General features: G+C 38.2%; 1 protein-coding gene across 2 annotated transcripts in view; it reads right to left on the bottom strand.

Annotated features, from left to right (window-relative positions):
* TRRAP (transformation/transcription domain associated protein) overlaps positions 1-22,141 on the bottom strand; it is a 75,400-nt gene that overhangs the window by 16,936 nt on the left and 36,323 nt on the right. For both annotated transcript variants that reach the window (XM_063171846.1, XM_063171845.1), the window contains exons 43-62: positions 21,952-22,098; positions 21,428-21,641; positions 20,612-20,737; positions 18,847-18,993; positions 17,498-17,700; positions 16,702-16,823; positions 15,659-15,872; positions 14,718-14,897; positions 14,234-14,380; positions 13,492-13,611; positions 12,910-13,197; positions 12,216-12,353; positions 11,722-11,834; positions 11,077-11,212; positions 8,544-8,735; positions 6,436-6,631; positions 5,548-5,813; positions 4,764-4,864; positions 2,412-2,613; positions 1,140-1,304 (exon numbers count right to left, since the gene is read on the bottom strand). In XM_063171846.1, the coding sequence (XP_063027916.1) occupies positions 1,140-1,304; positions 2,412-2,613; positions 4,764-4,864; positions 5,548-5,813; positions 6,436-6,631; positions 8,544-8,735; positions 11,077-11,212; positions 11,722-11,834; positions 12,216-12,353; positions 12,910-13,197; positions 13,492-13,611; positions 14,234-14,380; positions 14,718-14,897; positions 15,659-15,872; positions 16,702-16,823; positions 17,498-17,700; positions 18,847-18,993; positions 20,612-20,737; positions 21,428-21,641; positions 21,952-22,098 (3,417 nt within the window). The remainder of the gene's footprint in view (positions 1-1,139; positions 1,305-2,411; positions 2,614-4,763; positions 4,865-5,547; positions 5,814-6,435; positions 6,632-8,543; positions 8,736-11,076; positions 11,213-11,721; positions 11,835-12,215; positions 12,354-12,909; positions 13,198-13,491; positions 13,612-14,233; positions 14,381-14,717; positions 14,898-15,658; positions 15,873-16,701; positions 16,824-17,497; positions 17,701-18,846; positions 18,994-20,611; positions 20,738-21,427; positions 21,642-21,951; positions 22,099-22,141) is intronic.

Raw genomic sequence — 22,141 nt, forward strand, 5'->3', positions numbered from 1 at the left:
GAGTTTTAAAGCAGTAACACAGAAAATATGGTATTTTTTTATTTCATACTTTTTCTACGTACCTAAAGTTTAAAGGTAAGACAAACAGGAGTATCTGTGATATTTACAAGTCTAAACTCCAACTAGTGTATGACTTTGAGCAAACACTTCTACAAATCTTATACAGATCTCAACAAATAAAGTGTCTACAAAGTGATGAAATGAGTATTTTCTGCCAGAAGACAGTAGAGCACACTGGTGTTGCCAGACAATACCAAGCAACACCCATCAAAGTTTGCCTTATCTGCTTTGGCATGTTAAGCTGCCTGGCAGCATGGTCTCTTCAAAGTTACATTTAATTTTACGAGGAGGGAGGGAAGGGAACATGAGCACATCTGCACACACAGACATATCCAGAGCTGTGTACACCCATGCCAACACAAATGGACATTCTCTAGCTACAAAAACTCACATTCTCAGAGGTCTAAATAAGCAAAGACAGGGGATAGGATAAAAGGAGCTCAGTCTCACAGGATCATAGAATACCCTGAACTGGAAGGGACCTGCAGGGTCAGAAATTCCAGATCTCAAAAACCAAGAAGGGAGGAAAGAAAGGAGTTCTGTGAGGAATTCAGCACAACAGTTGTCCTGTGCCAGTTTCCAGGAAACAGTGGAGCAGTGCAGGCCTGGAATTCAGGTATTGTGGGAGCTTCCCATGGCCACCTGTGCATTAATGGGACTTCACTGTTTTATATCAACCTGAATGAACAAACACCAAAACACTTCCAGACAGTTTGCTCTTTAGCTACTAAAGCTAACCAAGCTTTACTCCTACATTACAAGTATTTTTAACTATGTATTTTATGTGTTCTATATAATTCACAAAAATACATTAAATAGAATTCCAAAGGGAGAGCTATAATGCCTTATACAAATAAGGATACAATTTCACTGGATTTAATCTCAATAAGTAAAAGTCAGTATGAAATTTAAAATATCCTGCTTAAAGGCAGAAATTGCCATTTTTTAACACATCAACAGTTGCAAACAATACCATTTTTAAAGCTTGGCATTTTTGCAATCTGCTTTAAAAAATATTTGTGCATCACCTCACAAATGAAGCTTACAGACAAAAAGGGATTAGGGATTATCTCCAGTACCTGACTGATGAGGTTGAGGAGGAGTTTGCCCTCTGAGCCAACCAGGCAGGTCAGCAGCTGTGGGATCCAGGCCAGCCACTGGATGGGTGGGACACCAATACAATACTTGTCCACTGCATCTGCCAAGGTGTTCTTATCATCATCAAAACTGAGCAGCCAAAGAACCTAGGAGAGAATTTCAAGAGGATCTCCCAGTGCTTAAATTTAAGCCACGTCAAATCAATCATTACGATGCACAAAAGCAGATATTTTATTAATATGACTGTGTAGTCCTTGAAAGTGTTAAAGCTGCCTCAGAGACAAGAGCTTACATTCATTGTGCCTGGCCAATGCTATTTTTTCCTCAGAAATAAGATTTAAAGGATGTAAAAACTAAATGTAAGTGTACTCCTTACTATGAAGGCAGAAAAGAGCAAATGAATATGACTGCATTCCAGAAATTCTTTGGGGTTTTGGCTGGGCATGTGGATAAAAATTTAGGCAATTTTACAGAACCTAAAATATCCAACTCAGATAAATGAACCTTGATACAAGAAGTTGATTATTTCTTTGGGTGTTCTTAATTATTTTAACTGTCCACCCCTAGTTTAATTTAAATTAAATATATTAAACATTGACTAAAAATCATTAACTATTATGCAACCAGACAGGGAGAATAATAAACTTCAGAGTGCTGTTGAGGCCACCTTTTTAATCTCAGACAATATTTTCTGTGCTTGTTTCATGGTCAGAACAGATTGTCTTCCCTGGTCTGGTACAATTTTTCAATTTTCTTCATGAGAGAGATTAAATATCCCCAAACTGAGAAACATACAACACAAATTGCTTTTTTTGGCCAAAATTTTGCTGAATTTCAGAGTAAAACTGTACAGAAAATGCTTATCTGGAATAAAATATAATACTTAGGTAAACCTCAATATTATTTATCCATAGTAATGATAAACAGACCTCAAACTATGTTGCTTTTTAAAGCACCAAAGGATGCCTTTTTGCAAGTATTGCAACACATTGTGTAGTAGAAATGCTGGATGTGATTTGCCCTTTTCCTCCTACAGGAAGGTTCCACATTTAAAGGAAAATCCAGACATCCCACTGACATAAAAAAAATCCCAAAATTAATTATGAGCAACCACACACAGCCCCCTCTATCTAAATGAAAGCTTTGCCTGAGTAACTCTCTCTCTAATTGCAAAAACTTGAGCACCAAACATCATCCCAGCCCTTCCCAAGGGGGTGAAGCTCTGGGTGTTGTTTTAACCCCCCAGACCCCACCTTTGCCAGGTATTTCCTGGACTTGCTCTCGTTCTGGTGGCGGCAGGCGTGCAGGTAGCAGGTGATGGCAGACACCCCCAGGTGGAGCTGCCTCTCCTTCACAAAGATGTTCTCCAGGTAATCCCCCCACATGGCCCACGCCTTCACCAGCACGTCATGCATTTGCACAGCTGCAGAAAAAGCTTTGTTTGCTTCCTCAGACCTGTGTGGTGACAAGTAGGAATATGAGTTTTATATGATTTAGTAGCTGCTTGCTGTTGTAAGTCAGATTTCTGATAGGGCAAGCAATTAGTTTCTTAATACTCAGTGATACCGTTTAAATAAGGTCCCTTACAACTGTTTTGTCATTGCTTTCCTTGCAGTTCAGCACCAACAAAAGTAAATGCTTTAACATGAAAACAGTTTCTTAAGTACTAAAAATCTCACATACTCCCTTAAAAAAAAGAAAAAAAAAACTCCCAGTGCACCACTTTGGGAGAAAGAAGAACAAATAATAATACAAGGGAAATGAAGCAAAATCATTTAAACATGCTGCTCCACTGGGCAAAAAAGGAGTAAAGCAACATTAGGAGGATGTTATTTAAATTATCTTTTAGAGGAAGGCATCTTATTTAACTTGTTTTTCAGACAAGTCATGAAAAACTTTACAACCAACATTTTCTGGAAGCAGTCAGTTCCTCATCCCACCAGCTGTAAAAGTTTCTTTTTTTCAGCAGGAAAAGTGAAGGAATTTGAAGGTTAATCACACAGTTCTGGGTAACCAAAAGATTATTTGTTTGTTACTTCTGAGGTTTTCTCCAGGTTTCCTCAAGTGTCACAAGTCTAAAATTTAGCATGATTCATCCCAGTATATATACATCCCTTGAATCTATGTTATTTCTTAGGCATAAAAATAAAGGATGAGAAAACTCACATAAGCATCACCAAAATAAAGAAACCTTAAGTTTTTCAAGACTCTTTATGAACAGAAAGAGCTTCACTTCTCCCTTGCAGAATAAGCATTGAAATAACCAATATCAAAGTAACATGATGCTTGTTTGACTCATTTTTTAAATTACCTGTAATATATTTTTAACATAACAATATTAGCTTGGGAAATCATAATACTAAATTAAAATGACCAGCTACTGAGGCATAACTCTAGAATGGAAAACAGCTTTGTCTGTCATGTGTTAGTTTTTGTGCTACATTAATGTCCTTGCTTTCAGAAGCTCCCTGCACCCTGGATGAAGGTTTGAAGTGAGCCAGCCCAGCAGCAGCCTGATGGATGACTCTGCATCACTACTGCTCCTTTATAAAAAAGGAACTTCCCTGACCGTTTTCCTTTCTCCCACTCTACAATCCATCACTCTTGACACCTGAGGTGATTTTTTTAAAATGGTTTCTATCACCTTGGCCAGCCAATGGGCAGCACAGGAGGATGCAGGAGCAGAGGTGACCTTTAACTTCAGTTTCTTTGACACACAGGTAATCAATCAGCAGTCCCATTTTCAGGTTCAACACTGCCACTGGTCCTAACAGAAACCTTCCTAAATTCCTGACCTCAACTGCAGTGCTAAAAAATGCTTGTGTGGTTTTTGGCAAGATTAAGAAACTCTAAGTACATCAAAACCATGTTTTTAACCAGAAACCTTTATCCATTTAATCCTGAAGGAACAAACAGACACAATTCTCTGCAAGAATTTTTAAAAATTTAACAATATAGGGGAGGCACACTTTCTTCTCTTTAAATCTCAACTACAATTAAGCCAGTGACCATATAAAAGCCCACTGTACTTTCCATCCAAGTAATTGCAGTCTGCCTATTTAAAATCCTCTCTTGTATCCACAGAAGAAGATATTCATCATTTCCTGACTTGAATTGCTATGTGAGGTGGCAGCGTACAGCTTGAGACCTGATGGATTTCATTCTATAAGTGGCCACAATGCAGTGGTAAAGGAATTATTCCACCCACATGTAACACATAACAAAATTGTCATTAAATCCCATCCCCACTAAGTGTTCTTGAAATCTGAAGGGGTCTTTTTGGCATTACCAAACAAAATTTGATTGATGAGATATTTATTTATTGAATTAAAGAGAGATCTTCCTCAGAACAGTAAAATGCCTGTCAGTGGAAAGCAAAACCATTTCTTCTTCTGTCCTACAAGGCTTCAATATAGGACCAATCATTACATCTCCAAACTGCAAAGGAACTCTCACAGATACTTTTACTTTCTTACACAACAGTGAGAAATTTTACGCTGGTATAAAGACAGGGAATGGCTTTTCTGCTCAAATACTGTGTTGAATACTTCAACTACATTTTTTTTCAGATGTGTGCTAGTGCTTCTTGCAGCCAGCATACTCACTTGTTAATCTGTGCCAAGAACATTCCTTTTAAAGCATAAAACTCTGCAGTCATCTCCTTGGTGAAGTACTTCAGATTGGTTGATTCAATAACTTCAAGACCCTGTTAAATAAGCCTTAGTGAGAAAAGTCTTTTGAGAGGGAAGGCTTTGTTAAATGAAAGTGCTATAAAACAACAGCCAAAATATTATCTTGAAATTTAAACAGCATGACTTTCAAGTATTTTGTTTTAATTTTAAAAAATACAGACTGACAATTTTAAGTTTCCACTGGCCTATGGAAACCAACTACTACAGGCAACATTTAGCAGGTTATCTTCCCACCTTGTTTATGTTACAATTATACTTATGTTATATTACAAGGTTCATTTGCTGGTCACCCACGTGCCAGTGGATTTTGCCTAAAATCACGTTTTTTCCTTTTCAACACATACAATGTTACTTCAGTTTGACTGCATCCATCACTCATGAGTCAGACACTCAGTGTTGTTTTTTCCCATTACAAATAATGCCATTTTCAATGTCCTTCCATTTATCCCTCTTGTAAGATTTAAATAAACGTACTCCCGCTTTACTTCTGGATCAGCTAATTTTTAATATATTCACAGTGGACATTAACTGCTTTGGACTGCCAGCATGACTCAAAGCAACACACCCTGCAGGCTATAACACGGCCAAGGCAACTCAGCCCCTGCTCTGGATACAGGCAGCTTGTTTAGATCAATGCATCCGACGGCTCGTGGGGTTACAGGACCCAACAACAGCTTCAGGAGCAAAGCTGCCCTACCTGCATGCACTCATTTTTGCCCATGACTCCAGCCAGCTGCAGGTAGCACTTGACCTGCTGGCGGATCTTCTGGAAGCAGTCGACGATGGGCACGGTGGGGATGGTGTGGATGCGGCTCAGGATGTCCAGGGCCACGTTGACCAGCCCCTGCTTGCGCGCGATCTTCCCGTACTGGATGATGGCCGAGGCCGAGGCGTGCACGCCCAGCATGGCGTTGTTGGAGCTGGGGTCGTGCTGGGAGCTGTTCTCATAGGCAGTCACAATGGCTGGGAAGGCAAGGTGAGATGCGTGCCATTGGAAATGGTGTTACACAGAGGGCAGCACCTTACACAGCAACACACATGACTTAAGATGGGGATGACTTAGGACAATCAAGCATTTCAATGAAAATTGAATAAAATCTACAATTCACCAAAATCAGCCACCAAGAACTTAGGTCTTTGTGGCATTCACATTCTCTGAAAAATCCCTTCCCTGGATTTTTCTCCTGGGAAGCTGAGAAGCCTCAGAAAAAGGAAAACAATTGTTATCTCATTTGCTTCTCCTGTGTTGTGCTAATGCATGGAATGTGTTTGGAGATTGCTTCATTGATTTCTCATGTGAGTTATTTTCACTCATTGGCCAATCAGTGCCAAGCTGTGTTGGTACTCTGAAGAGAGTCATGAGTTTTTTTTATTATCTTTTTAGCATTCTTAGGGATCCTTTCCGTATTCTTTAGTATAGTATAGTATTCTTTAATATACTATAGTATCATAAAATAATAAATTAGCCTTCTGAGAACATGAAGAAAGATTCATCATTCCTCCCTGCCACAGGGATCCCTGCAAATACAATATGTGTTGTCTGGAAAATTCTATGATGAATGCATGCTGGACCAGGCAGACTTACCCTGGTAATGATGCTGTCTCCACATGAAAATGCTGCTCCAGTGGGATAAATCATCTGACACAATAGGTAACCTGTTCCTCCAAGTCTTGACAACAGTCTTCATATCATGCAAGCTGTTGTTCCTCCCCAGGTTAGTTGGTTGCAGTCCTGCGTTTATTTGGGCTGCTTCCTGAAGTTCAATTATTTGCTGTGCTGCCTAGAAAACATCCACAATATAAATAAGGACCAAACAGAAGATGGCAGCAGTCTCGAACCCACTAAAGGCAGCAGACAGTTTGTTAAAACTTCAACCACCTGAAGAAAAGGCCCACAAACTTTAATGGAATTTAATTACCTGTAGTACAATAAAGCCAGTGTAGTATTCTCTAAGCTACCACTTGGCAGATAACAGCTGTATTCACTGTTAATCAACCAAATGAGATAACTATGTGAGAAAAAAAGGCAGTCCAAATTTATAGAGTGAAATCTCTTAAAACAAAATAAATTAAAGTAATATTTTCTTACAATCATCTCAGTATCAGCTCTCACAATAGCTTAACCTTCATCCTACACCCATTCATCACATAAATTTAATTTTCTCATGGGTATTTAATCACATACTATCTGATATTTAAAAAAAGTAATTACTGCAGTGCAAATTCGAGGCTGCATTTGTACCTCTGTCAGTCACTGACTAATTTATCATTTCTTCACAAGGGATATATACATATTAGATTGTTTTAAAAGCTTGTTTTAATTGACATCTGAAAGCACTTAAATACTTTATTTAGCAATATTAATCTTTTCCTGCTGCAGATGCTGCCATTCTTGAGAAGGGGAGGGGGGGCAATTTGAGATGTGGGTGAAATTCTAGCAGGAAGGAACTGCAATCATTGAGAAGGCATCTAATGGTATTGTGTGAGCTCACAAATTGTACTTATTTACTTGAAAACTTCTTCTGAATATGGAGAAAACTTCCATATTCATTCACTTTATCTGATGCATCAATTTATATTATAAAAATTCAAAGGTATGAGCTGCTGCGTGATCTCTACCCACAGGAGCAATCATTTTATAGAGGCCCCTTCATATATGGCGTAGATTGGTTATGAATCACACACACAGAATGAAACCACTGATCTTAAACAGAATCACAGAGGCCTCTGTATCAAAGACAACTCAAAGCAAAGTCCTGTGCACTTCCACAGGCAGGGCTCAGTGTCAGATCTCTGAACAATGGCCCATCAAGAAATTATCCATTATGAAAACTGAGCTATTCCACAATTTCTTCCCTGGAGATGAAGGGTTCCCTCCACAGGAACAAGAGCTTTGTCAGGTATATATTTATAGAGTATCTAAACAGGGACAAAGCCTAAATGTCACATGAATGGAATGTTTTGCCTAAATCCCACACTGCCAAGCCCAGCACGATCTGCCTCAGCCCCACTTCCACACTGGTTCCACACAGATCAGAGCAGACAAGGTTCATTTTTAAGAATCTTCTGAAAGTAACTCTGGGCCAAATCAAAATTTTTAAAGATGGATTTAGGCACCTACTTCTGTCTGATTATACTTGTCAATAAAACATCTACTCTCAAAAATTCTTCTCTTACAGTTGCAAAATTAATTTTTTACATGATTAAATAATGGAGAAAACAATGGTGTGTTGATATTTTATACACTTCAAAAGGAAACAGAAATCCATTTTTGTTATGGTAAAATGTGTGTGAAAGTTTCAAAGGACACAACCATTTGTTTCTCACCATGCAAAACATGTTATTTCATTTCATTTAATAGTTAAACTACATTTTCCATATAATCAGAATTGTGCCAGGTGCTCCCCAAAAATATTTCTGGATATCTGAAAAAAGGTGGGTTTAATCACTTACAAGCTCTTCCTGATAAGCAAAAAGTACTTTGAAGAAACAGAAACACACATTCTGCAACTTCAAACAAAAATACCGCGACGCAAAAACTATCAGTACTATATATATATATATATATATATATATATATATATATATATATATATATATATAATATACACTAAAGTATTTCACACTTGAAGCTTTTAACAGTTCTGAGACCTGCTACTGGAGGACATCTGGAGCTGAGAGCTCTGCTGTTACCTGGAGCAGGGGGGTGTGGACGTGGGACACGACGTGGGGCAGGCGCCGCCACTCGCGGATGGCCAGGCTGCTCGCCATCTCCACCAGGCGCTCGATGAAGTTCAGCTGCTGCTCCTCGGGGTGGCAGATGGCCAGGTACCCCCTGTACATGTTCACCTTCCAGGCCATCTCCTTTGGACAACTCAGCTCCACCTGGTCGTGGAATAGGAAAAACATCCAGTAAAGATCGTTCCTACTCAAGCAGTTAACATTTTAAAGCTTTCTTAAATAAACAACTTTGATGTTTTAAAAATAATCTCATTTTTTAAAAATATCAGACTGAAGTATTAATATTTATGTCACTAGAGGAGTTTCAGCTCTCCTAAAGTTACTGGCAAGGGCAGGCTAGCACATCAATTGCCAATTCAGCACAAGAGAAGAAGTGCCCATGCCCAAGCTGCTGCTGGGGTATTTTTATTCTGACAACTGTAATGCATCTCAAAGAGCTGAGCCAGCCCAAAGCAGCCCTGCCACAGGAGCAGGATGGTCACAGCAAACAATTCACTCTGCACAAAGTCAGAAGATGCTTCTCAGCAGATAACACACACTAAGTCTGAAATGCTTCAGGGGCTCTGGAACATGTAATGGCAACTTCTCACCTAAAAGGATCCTGTGCCTAACTGTCCCACATCATGCAGCATTGTACTCCTTGTCTGCTCTAGGGCATTGCTAAGTTTATGAAAATAAACAGCTTATATTTGTGATATAGAATCACAACCAACTTCTCATTTATGGTCAAGTAACTCCTGAGCACAGGTGTAAAGTCAGGTCACATAAATTTATAATTCATAAAATAACTTTATAAAATAATTTTAAACCATTTCCTCAGAACTCTGGAACAGCAGAAATAAGGCGACTAAACCCAGCAAAGCACTTGAATTGTGCAGCACATGAATTCTGTGAGCACTTTACAGCAAACTTGCACTGAGCCAGTGCTCACCAGCTGATGCTGCAGGCCTTTAATCTACAACTTTCTCACCTCTTTTTCCTTCACTTTACATCAAGCTCTTTATGGTTTGATGTGCAACACAGAAATCCCCCTGCATTATCCTCCTGCTGATAAACTGTATGGTAACCATTACAATTGTTATTCCTGTTATCCTCAACTGACTTTTACGCCTGAACCAGCAAAGAGAAAGTGCCAGGTAGCATCCTTACACTTACACAGTGAAAATAATCTCCTTCTTTATTATGTTATCTACTGGATCATTAAACACAATGGCAGTGTGAGCAAATGGAAATGAGTCTTGGGTCCTATCAAGGGCTACTTGCTGTTTTAATAGCTCAACTTTAATGAGTAGATTATTAAAAATCTTTCACAAAGATTTACAAAAACTGATAGATATTTGCCATCATCCCTGGCCTCTCTTGTGGATCAACCATGGAACTTGACAAAAAACAGCAACATTAAAGAATATCAATAAAATTGGAGTAGTGAGGTACAGCAGCATAGAATCAATTATTCTTTCAGATCCCAATATTTATGCAAACATGTGCTGATACTTTTACAAGAACCTGACTAGAGTCACAAAGGCTCCATTTATGGCTTCAGCAGCATCTTCTCCTCAGTCATAAAATAAATGTCTCATTACTGAAAATACTTCATTTAATACAACTGCAGCTACAGCATATCAGCACTTACTCAGGGTTGTCACTTCCACTCAACTTGCAATTGTCCAAAACCAGAAGCTGTCAGATATGATCTATTTCACTCTCTTCAAGCCCAAGGCTTATAATATACTGTACAATATAGTTCTTATTTTAGGCTTTAAAGCTTTCTCATATATTTCTATACTTAGCCTCTGAAGTTGCATACTTAAATAGGACATAGAATACTAAGTGTTATAAGAACAAAAGAAATTAATTAAAATGTAAATAGTACCCATAAGACAGTTTTAGTTGCATGTGCAGTTTGCTGCTTAGACATTTGGCTTCACATTGTACTTTAAATATGCACTTCACCCTTTCATTGCAAATTCTGGCATCTTTAGCACAGTAATTCCAGTATTGCCCCACTGTATACAATAGTGCATTAAAGATCTGCAATCTCCTTTCCACCTGCGATTTAATACAGCATTCTCACCTTTTAGATTTCAGCCTTACATCTGGTTAATGTTTCTATACTACCTCATCAGATGAGCAACTCTACCTACCATGAACAGAGAATATATTTCCTTAAAATTAAAGCAAAACAGAAAAAACAAATCTAAGAAAAACCAAATCAAAACACAAACTCCCCCCCATGTTTTCCATCTTGTTTAGATTAGTGACACCTTATAGAACACTTAAAAAAATTCCAATCTACTGGCAGCTCCAACAGAAGCCATTGGCCCCAGGAAGCTCAAGATGTCCATGCAGCCTGGCTGTCATAGCAGCCTCAAGAGCAATAACCACCAGCTTATTGTCATGGGATGGTTCCTAAAACAGCCAGAATGAAGACACCCAAGGCAGGATGAGGAGAAACTAAACATGAGCTCAAAAAGCCCTGACCCACCTGCACCAGAGCCTCCTTCATAGCAATCCAGTTTGAGACCCTCCACGCACACTTCAGCACCAGGTAAGGATTTATGTGACCTTTGGACTGGCCATATTCTGTCAAAGGCTCCCACTGGTTCAACTCTTTTGAGCAACTAAGAAAATCAAAGGCAGTGTCAATTTTGTTACCAAAAAAACTCCAAAAACTTCAATAAAAGTGACAAAAAATGTTTGTGTATCAGAATATTATCTGCATATTTGTTTGTCTACAAACAGCTTTGCAAGCACTGCAGAAGTTTTATCCAGATGGGAAGACTTTTTTTATTTATTTATTATCAGTTATAATACAGAAATCTGTGAATAGGGAAGAGCTGCATTTTGTGTCTCCCAGAACAACCATTTTAAATAGGAAAAACAAATTTTAACTCCAGTCTGTTTCCACCAATAGCAAATTACATTTTTACAGCAATTCAGGCATATCACTTCTAAGGCTCTGTTAAGGGAATACAAAATAGCTTTTTTTATTCCCTCAGGTTTTCTCTGTATCTGAGCTAAGTCCTGAGGTAAGTTTATTCTCATAACTAATGCTTTAAACCAAGAGCAGGGTATTTTGCCTCTATTGCAGGGTAAAAACATTTGTTCCACATTAGCTTCCAAGTCTTACCGAATCCAGTGGTCTTCCCAGAGCTGGTACTCAGGAAAGATGGAAGGGGAAGCATTGCTCCTTTCGTGCTCTTTTTTAGCCTTCTCCATTGCTTTTTCATAAGTTTCTTGTGCCTAAAGAAAATTCAACCGTTCCAGGTTTCCATCTGCTACGTACACAATAATTCAATACTCTTTTATTTTTAAGAACAAGTGATAAGAAAACCTTCACAGACTTGAAAAAAAGAAGTCAAGTGTGTTAAATTCATTCCTGAATATAGCTATTATTTGACAGCTTGACAAATGTCATGAAAATCTGATGGGTGTGCACAAAAATTTCACCTTACCTCAGTATTAAAAGGCCTCAAGCTACTACTGTAGACAGCAGAGAAGCCATGGCATTTCCATTTTAGAAGACTGAAGTTAATAATTAATATTCAGAAGTCTTTTCTGCTGACCAGAATATTTATCCTGACAGCAGAACTACTCAGATAATTACTAAAATCAAGACTGTACCTGTTCAAAAAAGCCATGCTGTTCATAGGCAATGGCTGTTGCTGTCTCTGGGAATTTGCAGCGTTTCTGCCACAGCCCAGCCCACATATCCTCCTCTTGCAACAAAGAGTAGAGCTCAGCAAGGGAATCCAGGATTTCCTGCAAGGTTAAGAACACATATTTCTCCACAGTTAAGCTGTCTTTATAAAGCATAGTAGGTAGCAAACCCCATGTTCTACACTGAGACAAGCTAAGAAAGACATGGAAACAGAGAAGGGCTTACAAAACTTATTAAAATTCTCTTTAAAACTCTACAAGGGAAGAAATTAGTAAGAACCATGTACTGAAAACAACACTGCATGACAAAAACATCCTAAGGCTTGTACGCTGACTCTTGCCTATCTTCCCTAACACAACAGATCAAATCATAAAAAACCAAAATTTTTAAACAAGTCAATAATACAATAGGACAAGAGGGAACAGCTTCAAGTTGCACCAGAGGAGGTTTAGATTTGGTATTATGAAAAATGTCTTTACTGGAAAGGTTGTAAAGCAGCAGAACAGGCTGCCCTGGGTAGTGCTAGAGTCACTGTCCTTGGTGGTATTTAAAATACATGTAAAATGTGACACTGGGGACATGGTTTAGTGGAGGACTTGTCAGTGTTAGGTTTTTCTCTTCATGTTTCACAAGGTATTTCAATAAATATAACACTACCTGTTGAGGAGGGGTTATGCTTTCCTGCTCATAAAATTCTGTTGTCTGTTTAGGCTTAATCTGCAGACTGAGTCCTTTTTCAAAGGCTTGATGTTCCAGCATGAGTGTGGAACGAAACCAGAGGTTGTGAGTTTTCCCCAAGTATTTCAGGACACAAGGTCTGATGGGAATGGGAGGAACACACTGTGACATTGCTTCCACAAAGCAGTTCAGGGCACTTGGCTGGCAATCTCTCTGCACCTGATGGCTTCCACTGCACAAGAAAGGGCTTATTTCACCTGCTAGAGCCTAGAAGAAAAAACACCATATTATCTGTTTATTCAGATTCTTCAATCAGAGTAATCAGATTTAACATCTCTCTAGTACAGGAAAAAACCCTTCAATAAGTATATTTCTCTTTGTAAAATGAAAGGCCCTATTTCTTTCAAAAGATGTATTGATACAGGCGCACAGCATTCAACAGGCTGAGAATGGCAAACATCTCAAAGCTAGTGAACAAAGTCACCACACAAACACATTTTCCTGGAACAGCAGTCATTTACAAAGAGGAATCTGTAAATGGAGAGAGAGAAAGGTTCTCACATGTTGCTGTCTGTCAGACAAGATTTTCCAAAGTCGTGAAAATAGCTGTATCCAAGTCTTCTCTGCCAAAGGTGTAGAAATATGACATAACTGAACAAAGGCACTCAGCAATGCTCCCGTCTGGAAACAGACAGATGTACAGAAACAGGAAAATACAATTAATCCTGTGGCAAAACAGTTCAGTTTTACAGTTGATTCAGTAGTAATACTAATGTCTTTTCAACAAAAATTTAATCCTATTTTCATGTTGATCAAGACTCTGATTCATTACTGCAACCATCAAAAAAACAGGGAAAAATGGAAGATGTTGATCATCTTGGTAATAGGAATAATCAAGCTAATTGGATAGAGCTTTTGCTAGTGTGGAGTTATTTAAACATAGCTTTCAGCTAAATTATTTTCTTAGAAATTATGTAACCATAAGATGCTGATACACATTTTTGATCCTATACCCTGTGTTTGTCATCACTATTTTCTGAAATGAATTGTTAAAATACACTTAGAAGGTGGATGATATTTAATTTTGTAGGAAGGGGATACAGTAATAACTAGCAATGAAGTGAAGGCTTAAGCATTTTTTACTATAAGACACTACAGATTATAAGAGATGTCTAAATAAGAAAACTCGGCTAAAAAATGAGAAATGTGAGATATAAAAAGGAAAAAAAAAAAAAACAAAACATTTCAGATCAGTTTGAAGTTTCAGGATTAAAGTGGTTTGTCACCAACAACATGCACCCACCTTCACTTCCCGCAGGGAGTCGAGGAATTTGTCGTGCCGGTTGGTCAGCATGTGCAGCTGGTTGCCAATATCCTTCTCTGAAAGCTCCTTTGTTTTGGGAGTGCTGGTCTGATCTCCTGGAGCCAATTCAATGTCTATTTCAACATCCTACACAGAAATAAACAACACAGTATGTAAAAATAGGCGTCTTCTGTGTACTTTTGCTTGTTTTCCACAATAGAAAACATCCTCCTGATCAATTTATTTCAGACCTCACTGTTTCTCCTCCTTCTCCAGGTTCAAATCTGTAATTGCCTAGAGTGCGGAAGTAAAGGCTAAATGAATGAATGGGAGTTCTGAGAGACCCAAGCATGCTTAAACCACAGGAGACATGAACAACCTGCACACATCATCACTCGTTCTCCAAAGGTGTCTGGTGAGAAACTAGGAAGAGCCGAATTCCATCAGAGAGATTGCTTTCCCCACAGTATTCTCCATCAGTTACCTCCTCTTTGGATTCGCTGTTCTCCCTCTCCCGAGGCTCCTGCTTGACGTGAGTGACCATGGCAAAGGCTGCCCTGTCGTGGCTGTCAGCAAGGTTGATGACATTGGTGATGGAGGGCAGCATGGCCCCCTGGCAGCTGGTGCCAATCGTGGTGTTCCTCTCACACACTGCCAACAGCAGCTGCCATGTGGAGAAGTAACAAGAGTTTCTGAACATATATTTTACTGCAGAACTTCAAAGAAAGCATCACTATGGTTTAATATTTAAAAAGAAGATAAAAGTTGCAATAGTAAGTTTAAGGCCTATTTATCACCTTTATTAATAGAAGCTCCTAGGCCTACAGGCTAGGAGACTCTATTAATTTTGTACTTTTTAACACATATATTAAGTGTCCTCAATCTGCTAATAAATACAGACTTTTTTACCATAAAATGGACGTTCATAGTCACCTTAAATTCATGCTTTAATATGCATATTGTTAAAATAAAAGGTTTTGTCCCATTTTATTTTAAATAACCCAGGCAAAGATGCAATTTCATTTCAATGCAATCCCACCTAACAGCTGTCATACTGTTAGGAAACATTCCAGCTTTAACAGTTTTCTTGAAACCTTCTCCTACAAAAATTCTTGGGTTTTTTTCCATAGTCATTATCAATTATAAGAGATTGTTTTCCTTAAGAAGTATTAACCTGGTCATTATTTGGCAGAGAAAACAGATTTAAACATTTATATAAAGCCACTTCCCAAGCATCAGCATTTCACTGTTTAGCTTTTTTAAGGACCACAGGAGCTGAGGCAGCAGACTTGGTAGTTTCAGCATTGATACAGACAATACACTCTACAGAACACACACCATACAGTGCCTTTACACCCAACAAGAAAAAATAAGGAATAAAACACTTATCTAATTGCATGTAACTGCTACAAGCAGTTTCCCTACCTCGATGCACTGCTTTATCCAGAAGTGATTTCCCATTGCCTCCCAGTTCTGGGAGCAGGTCACATACAGCAAGCGCTCGTACACGCGGCGTTTCATGGAATTGTCAAAGACCTCAAAGAACTTGGCTCGGATGAGTGGCTGGGCACAGCGCAAACCAGAGAGAAAAGCTGGCTCCAGTTTAGCTGTGAGTTCACTCCCAGAAAGATTCTCATCCCTAAAATGAATAAAGATTAAATAACAGAGCCATTAGAAAGAGAAGTCTCCTAGGTTTTGTATAAAAGTTCCAAGAAATTACATTCTGTAAAACCACACATGTGGCAAATATCCAGGTGCAGTTTTTGAGAGAAACAGCAAACATTGCTGCTTGTTGTAAAACTGCCCAGAACTATCAGAAATACTCTTTCACGATAAAATCTTATCATAATTGTGAAACACTGAGCTACATCTGTATGCTGTTTGAAATAACAAATGGTATTGATTGATGAAACTTTCTGAGCATTGTGTGCACACCAAAGTTTTGCACAGTTAACCAGCAGAGTACAGCAGCAAGGTAACTGCAAAATAATGTGAAGCAGCAGTACATCATTAAATACCTGGCATTTGTTGATAAGGTGACTATTTTAATTATTTCATTGTGATTCAAATCTTCAAGTCTACCTAGAAAAAGTTACTCTCCTGAAAGTGTAATTTACAATTAAGTTTCAAGGGAAAAGAATCTTTACATCCTATGAATGTGAAAAGACAGATCTTAGCTGTAACCACAGTCAGCTACAAGGATGCTTTGGTATCTTGGGAAAAGAAGAGGTTGGGGTGGAGGTATTTTATCAGTGCCAAAAGTAAAAATCCTTACTAAGGAATTCCTGTTTTCAAATTGCATTCCATAAATATGCACTGTGGTCTCAGTAGAGTGAATTGATTTTGCATTTTAGGAAAAAAAAATCCCTTAATTCAGACTAAAAGGATTGATGACATGCTATAAAGTTCATATATGGTACAAATTATGAACCAATAAGCTGCACTAAGTGATTAATTGCTATAATTACCTATAGACATAGTTAACAAGGTCTAAGAACTGAGCATTTAATTCAAGGTCTTCTGGAAAACGCTTTTCAATGTAAGTCATCATTTTCACCAGTAAAATGGACTTCTCCCGGAGAGTAGGTGTCTGTGGTAAAAGAACACATGATTAATTTTGTCAATTCATCTTAAAACATGCAGAGAACTAGCACATTCAAATTACAACTCAGCCATTCTCTACAGGACTCTGCTTCTAAAGTACTGAAAAAGAGCTTGGTAGGTCATAGTTCTTAAAAATAAAAATAACTCAAGCACTTATCCTCCTAATATATGCTGGAGAATTTTAAAACTGTGACTAAAAATAAGTTTAACTTGTTCAGGGATTTAAAAATGTATATTATAAAAAGTGTGGCTCCTTTTGTACAGCACTAGGCTGTAAAGAGCTCAACTCTTTAACGAAAATATGGCAGATTGAGGAGGCCACAAAATGTTAAAGAGTAACACAATTTATACCAGCATTAGTCATCTTCCCCCTGAAGAGTCTTTCTATCCAGGTTAATGTGAAGTATATTTTAAAACTTTAAAGGAAGTTCTCCACAAAGCAGCATTTGAGATCAAACATCAAATATAAGCCTATAAAATGCCAAGTATCTATAGCTGCAGCTATTTTCACAGGGAATTAAAATAGTCTAAATACCATCAAGGACATCTAAACATATATAACATCATTACAAACCTCATTGTCAAAACTGATGAATTATATTGGCTAACCATAGTTATTTAGTATTTGAGAGCAATAATGACTTCATCTACTCAATTTACCTGATTAGCTGCCATTGGGGAATTGTTCTTCACCCACTCCTCCACTATTTTTACCACTGCACGAAGAATTTTGGCATCAGTGGATTTTTCAATGAGAGATGTTAGAATAGCTTGTATAAAATTTTTCCTCATTTCCATGCTCATCACAGCCAGGCGAGTTTTCACAAGATCCAGACTCAGCATTACCAGTTCACTTGTACCTGCTATAGATGCAAAAAGAAGGTTAGAGTTGTGTATTCACCTATGAACCACCTAGGAAAAAAGTTTCCAGATAAGATGCTGTAATTTTAAAAATATCAGCATCATCTGTTGCCTGGAAATACATCCCCAGAGATGTGTTCAGAATTACTCCTTGACATTCCTACACAACTAAGGCACAACCCAAGGGCAGCTTTAACAACTGTCCAGTGGAAGGTGCCCCTGCCCATGGGAAGGGGTTGGAATTAGATGGTCTTTAAGGTTCCTTCTAACCCAAATTATTCTATGATTCTGTGACTTCTTTCAAAATCAAATCCATTCAAAATCCTAAAGGCAAGCCTGTTTTTTCCTTTCTGCAGATCTTTAGTAGAAGGCATTACAGACCCCTAATACTGAAAAACTACAATTAACTTTGTGAAAGAAATTGTCTGTGATGCAGCTAATTCTCTAATTCTGTTCAGCTAATTTCCTGACTTGTTTATCAATGAAGTTTAATAATTTTCCAATTGTTTCTCAGCGTTAATAAAATTTACAATGTTCTCAAAAATTAAATTAAGTATGGGCTGGAAATCTAACAGCAACAATTATTTCAAAGTTTACTTCAGTAGCTTATTCATTAGTAAATTACAAGGCCCTTTACCAGCACTGAATTTTCTTCTACAAGAACATCTAATTTTTTCTAATTCATTTGACAACAGACAGCATTATACTGACTGAAAGAGATGCTAAAGCAGCCACTTCAACAAGTTAATTCAAACACATTTGTTCTAATATTATAAACTAGGAAGGAGTTAAAAAAAAAGTGAAAGCACAGACCAATCAAGAAAATTCAGCCCCTCTCCCCTCAACCCTCTAAAGGTTTGAAGAATGTCTGCACTTCTATTTATGCTGCAGCTCAGCAAATGTTTCACTAACCCTTCACTGAAAAGGTTGGGCTAATACTGAAATTAATATATTAAGCAGGTAACTGGAACTCATAAGTGCATTTTTAGCTCTCAATACTTCAGTAGCACTACTCACTAAGGCTGAAGTATTTTTCAACAAGTTATAATGCACACAAACCCTGCACAGTCATTTGAATCCCTTTAGAATGAAGATATTTTAATTCTTTCTATCACTTCTAATCACTAACAGACTGCACAAGGTAATACCTGTGTTTGCTTCTGCTGCTCCTGCTGTTGCCTGTGGGTTCAGGTGTTCCCTGACCATCTTCTGCAGGGACCTCATGAAAACTGAGATCAGCCTGTCAATGTAGCTGGGGTTGTTGCTGCATGCAGATTTCAGAATCATCAGAGTCCCTAGAGATAAAAACAAGGCTTCAGGAATTGAAACTTCTCTTGGGCATGACCTGAGTAAGGTACAGATGCCATGAAAGAAGGATGGGACTACCCAGGTTACAAACTTTAGAAATCTGGAGAGATTTGGAGAAAAATTTCAGTCTCAATTTCAGTCTCAACTTTAATTTTGCACTAATTAAAGTATTTCAAAGTTTTGCATACAAGTGTGTGATGAACAGCAAGGGGAAAAAGGGAGGACAGGAAGAAAGGGATTGAGAACAAATATTTCCAAGACCTTAAAAAATGCAACTACTCCTGATATTGCACATTTATGTTAGTAGCAAAAAGTAGAAAAACTTTTAAATTAGCAGGCCCAGGTTTAGTAATTAATAAATCATAACTTCGGTTTTCTAACCTAGAGACTTTATAAAAAAGTTTAATAAATCAATTTCTGTGGATTGAAGAAATTAACTCAAGTTGACTAGTTCACTCTTAAAAAGCATATACATCCTGTAAAATTATACCTACTAAAAAAAAACATACTGCAACTTTTTAATTCAATGTATTAACACAGTGTATCTACAGAAGCATGCTCTGGTCATTGAATGGCTCCTGACAAAGTTTTGATTTCTTTTTCTGATCAGATGGGCACAAAATTTGGCCCACAAAGCTCAGCCTCTGAGCCACAGAGTTACTACAAAATGCACCTCCTGACACCTTGATTGTGGTGCTGCTTTTAAGGGAGCTCTGGACAAATGTAAGAAACATCTTTCATGGTTAGTTTGATGTAAAGCACCTCCTGACATCTGACAAATAGGCAATTCCCAAGGTAAAATTACAGCCATCTACACAGCTCACAGAATACAACAGTGAAGGACATTTGCCATTTAAATCAGCAGGTTTTCCAACATTGTACAATTTCAGGTCTGTATTACCAACACAACCAGTTCTGGGCCAAACTCTATTATTCCTACATATCTCTGTCATTCTATTATGTAGCTGAGTTGTCTAGCAGTTCAGTAAGTACAAAAAGCCAAGAAAAGAAAAGCATTTCAGCTCTTCTAAATATGCTATGCTAAAAATTCAGATTTTGTCACTTAAAAAAATAGTATTTTTGTAATTTCTTGATTACTGAGAGTTTAAGATCTATAAATATATAAATCTTAATACAGTACCTAAATCAGCTAATAAATGAGGCTTAAAAAATTAAAAATAAAGGCAGGAACATATAAGACTCTATACACATTCCCTGAACTGTCCTGTCCTATCTCAGAGGACCTGCAGGATTTGGGTTTTTTTCCATGTAAGAAGGTGCCAGTAACTTTTACTTTATTTTTTGGCTAATATCAACACTGCACCTATGTACTTTGAATACAAAAGGCTTCCACCTAGCAGATCTACAGCTCCTCACCTCCAAAAATTGTTCCCAAGTCACTTCAGGGAACAGACAGAACACAGTGAACCCCCCTCCATTCCCTTCCTTCACAGACACGACATCCCAAGCCAATCTCTCAAGCTTGAAATGCTTCCCACAGCTTCCATTGCATCAGATCAGATTTATGGGAAAGGAAACTTGTGACAAAGACAGGACTAATTCAGGGGCATTCCCACAGAGCTGCCAGGGGTGTGGGACACCTACCAAAGAGCTGGGAAGGGTTGGCATTGGTGGCCTTTTCATAATTAGTCAGTCCCTCATAAATGACCTTCCCAACTGCAGCATAAAGGCACTCCAGCTCTTCGTACTTGGAAGCCACACTTGAGGTACCTGCAGAGTTCAGAGATGTGCTTAGTTTTGGTAACACTACCCACAGAACAGGCAAAGAACAGTTACACTGTCAATGTACAGTCACTAAAACATCACTGCAGTCTTACACTGTCAACAATCTAAGGTGACATAGGCAGATCCTTCATTTATATAAAGCTCTTTATTATACCAGTATTATACCACTTCTTCTGAGTAACTCAATCTGATGAGCAGTCTTACATTACTGATTTACTTTTTGATTTACTTTTCTCCAAGAAAGTATTATCTAAATTAGCTTCTGTTAAGACACAGTGTATTACTTATTGCCTTTCTTTTTTACACATTATCTCCCTTCCTTGTTTCAGCAAAACATCAAAACTTAATAACTAAAAAATTGCACTTCTGCAGCTGAAAAAAATCTAATTGCAAAAATACATTAAATTTATAGCATGCATTTCTTGAACTAAAGTTATGACAGCCACAGGTTATTAAGTTTTTATGTCAATGGATAATGATGTATTCCACATGATTACTTCTTTCAGCTTTTCCTTTTTTAATCAGAGGTTGAAAGTGTAAGCTAAAATGGACCATTAAATGCAGGAATCATAAAACAGAATATTAGCACATTCCAAAGAGTTCCTTCATCCCACCCCTCAACCTCCTAAGTAATGCAGCAATAAAGGATAAAAGGAGGGAGAAAACACCACTCACTTGGTTCTGTGGGGAAAATTCCCATCAAGCGAGACAGCAAACTGTGGACAGCCCTCAAAACCTTGGTGTTGCCACAGGTCATACAGGCTGCTACTCCTCTTTGGAGGGGCTTGAAGCTGCTCAGGATAGCAGGGGGCTGTAGCACAGTCAGCAGGAAGCTTAAGACCTCTAAGCCAGTGCAAATGTTGGCAAAGTTGGCCTGATTGGGCTGCTCCTAAAGAGAAAGCACCCCAAAAGGCAATGAGTAAGGGTAAACAGGAATTACACAGATTACTGAACTCAGATCAAATCTTTTAAAACCTACTAAGAAAAAAACCCCAAAAATAAATAAACCATATCAATCAGTCAGCACTGCAGCTCTACAAACTATAACCACTGCTGCAATTCACACACTTAACAACTTCTTTATTTCACTACAAAGAAAAAATTAGTACTGCAAAAATCTATATCCAGCTATGACTGGTATTCAATCATCCCACATCCCAGGGAAGCCTAAAGGCCTACAGGACCAGAATGCTACCTACCACAGTCATGAGCAGCTTATCAAACCACTGCAACTTCAGCTCTGACTTGGGCCACATGTCTGGCCTCAAAGCTGTTTTCAGAAGGTTGACACAGCGTCGAGACAGCAACTCCCCAGGGGATCCAGCAGTGTTGGAGTTGTCATTTACCTAGCAATTAATCAGAGTTAACAAAATGACACCCTTTTGGAAC

The sequence above is a fragment of the Melospiza melodia genome, chromosome 18, assembly GCF_035770615.1.
Source record: "Melospiza melodia melodia isolate bMelMel2 chromosome 18, bMelMel2.pri, whole genome shotgun sequence".
NCBI classification, from domain to species: Eukaryota; Metazoa; Chordata; class Aves; order Passeriformes; family Passerellidae; genus Melospiza; species Melospiza melodia.